At 41.4% G+C, this 1,835-nt stretch overlaps 1 protein-coding gene across 1 annotated transcript in view; it reads right to left on the minus strand.

Moving 5' to 3' along the window:
* LOC107098824 (vesicle transport protein GOT1B-like) overlaps nucleotides 1–1,835 on the minus strand; it is a 12,248-nt gene that overhangs the window by 6,939 nt on the left and 3,474 nt on the right. The window contains exons 2-3 of the mRNA XM_015396681.1: nucleotides 1,595–1,773; nucleotides 1,395–1,476 (exon numbers count right to left, since the gene is read on the minus strand). Of these exons, the coding sequence (XP_015252167.1) occupies nucleotides 1,395–1,476; nucleotides 1,595–1,773 (261 nt within the window). The remainder of the gene's footprint in view (nucleotides 1–1,394; nucleotides 1,477–1,594; nucleotides 1,774–1,835) is intronic.

Consider the following 1,835-nt stretch of genomic DNA (forward strand, 5'->3'; position numbering starts at 1 on the left):
ATGTTTGGTGTTGCTCTTAATTAGTTTCCTTTATTTCTTAAAGGAAAAGTCCGCTCATATCCAGAGTACTCTGAAAGTAGTTTAACTCTTAGATGATTACATTCTCCTCAATAAATTATCAGTGTTTTTAATTCAGAGTGAATTTCAATGGTGAAGTCCTCTGGAAATCTTCAATAATTGTTGTTGATTGCAGATGTGTCTAGTAGTTCCCATTGATTTAGCTTGGAAAGCGGGGAGAATGGCGCTAGGATTACCGCACCGTGACGTCACTGCTGGAAGATGGCAGGAGGGAGGGGCTACTAGATTTGGGCAAAGACTCAGTGATTGCGACAAAAATGATTGTTTTGTATTTTTTACTGAATTCATTAAATCACCATGACTTATTAGTTTTAGGTATAAATAATGATCCATTGATTATTCTTTGCTGACTGGACTTCATCCACACAGTTAATTTGGACTCGGTGCTGCCTCAACTTGTTCTCAACATTCTAAAAAGAAACGTTTTTAAAGATGATGCAAAGTAAGATGTGACACCTTTAGTTATAAAACTCAGAAAATGAAGTCTAAGGAACTTTCTGTGAATTTTTTTTTCCTGCATTACTTTTACTTTCATACTTTAAGTAGTTTCAAAAATGGCACTTTAGCACTTTTACTGGAGTAAAAAGCTGAAGTTGATCGTCTAACTTCTAATAAAGTGTTTTTAAACAGCAGGATTTATACTTGAGTAATAAACATGAATACTGTGGACACCTTAGGCCAAGGTAAAGTAGTACCAGGTTGATCCTCTATAGCAGCATTTATTCCTCCTTGCAGGAAAACAACCAGTCAGAATCCGTCCTCGAACCTTTTTACTCCGTACGGACATGGCGGCATTATTAGACTGAGACTTTGTGAAAATCGCTTCGGTCTTTTGATCCGGTCTCTGCTGCTCCCGGAGCTAATGCTTCACAGTTTCAAAGATCGTGTCTTCTGATATGGTATTCTGAACATCTATTTGTAAAAAGCAGTTATTTGACCTTTTCATTAAACAGTCCACTGATTCAACTCTGAAAACAGCTGCAGATCACTGGATACAATCTCTCTTTCTTCATGGACAGAGAGCGTTGTTTATAAAATCCTCTGGGATTCTCAGACCCTCCTGTCTGACACCAACAAGTCATTTTAAATCCATGTTTCCTCCATTCTGATGATTGCTCTAAATGACTGATTTCCTGCAGTGTGATTGGCTGCAACAGGCGCAGCTAAAAAAACAGATCCTTTGTAAAGGGGGTCCTCTCAGAGAGCTGACCACTAGTGCACAGCAACAGGTGTGGGAGGGGCACACCACACTTAAAATCTCCCAAAAGACAGAGAAAAATGGTCCCTCTGGCACCTTCATGCTGGGTAATACTCACTGCACTGATGAAGGGCAGGTTCAGGATCGAACCCAGAACCGGTATTCTTCTGATGAAGCCAACAACAACCGGGAAGAAGCCCCTGCAAAGCCACGAGCAAAGAGGATGTCAGGAGAGATGGAGTCAACACAAAGAGTTAAAAAGACAAACATTAAGGGATTATGGGTTCAGGTTAAAGCATTCCCATCACTTCCTCTGACCTGAAGAGCAGAAAAAACCCATAGACCTCCAGCACGACTCCAACGATAGGCCAGCCAATAAGAACAACAAGCACTCCTCCCAGGAAGAAACTGGTGGCCTTCAACTTATGCTTCTGAAAGAAGAAGCGGAACGTCCGCTCCAACCCGATGACGAAAGCCAGACCAGCGACGAACAAGATCTAAAGAGAACGACAAGTTTAGCTGGATGGATGGATGGATGGATGGATGGATGGATGGATGG

Source organism: Cyprinodon variegatus, unplaced genomic scaffold (assembly GCF_000732505.1).
Source record: "Cyprinodon variegatus isolate N-32 unplaced genomic scaffold, C_variegatus-1.0 Scaffold813, whole genome shotgun sequence".
NCBI lineage: Eukaryota > Metazoa > Chordata > Actinopteri > Cyprinodontiformes > Cyprinodontidae > Cyprinodon > Cyprinodon variegatus.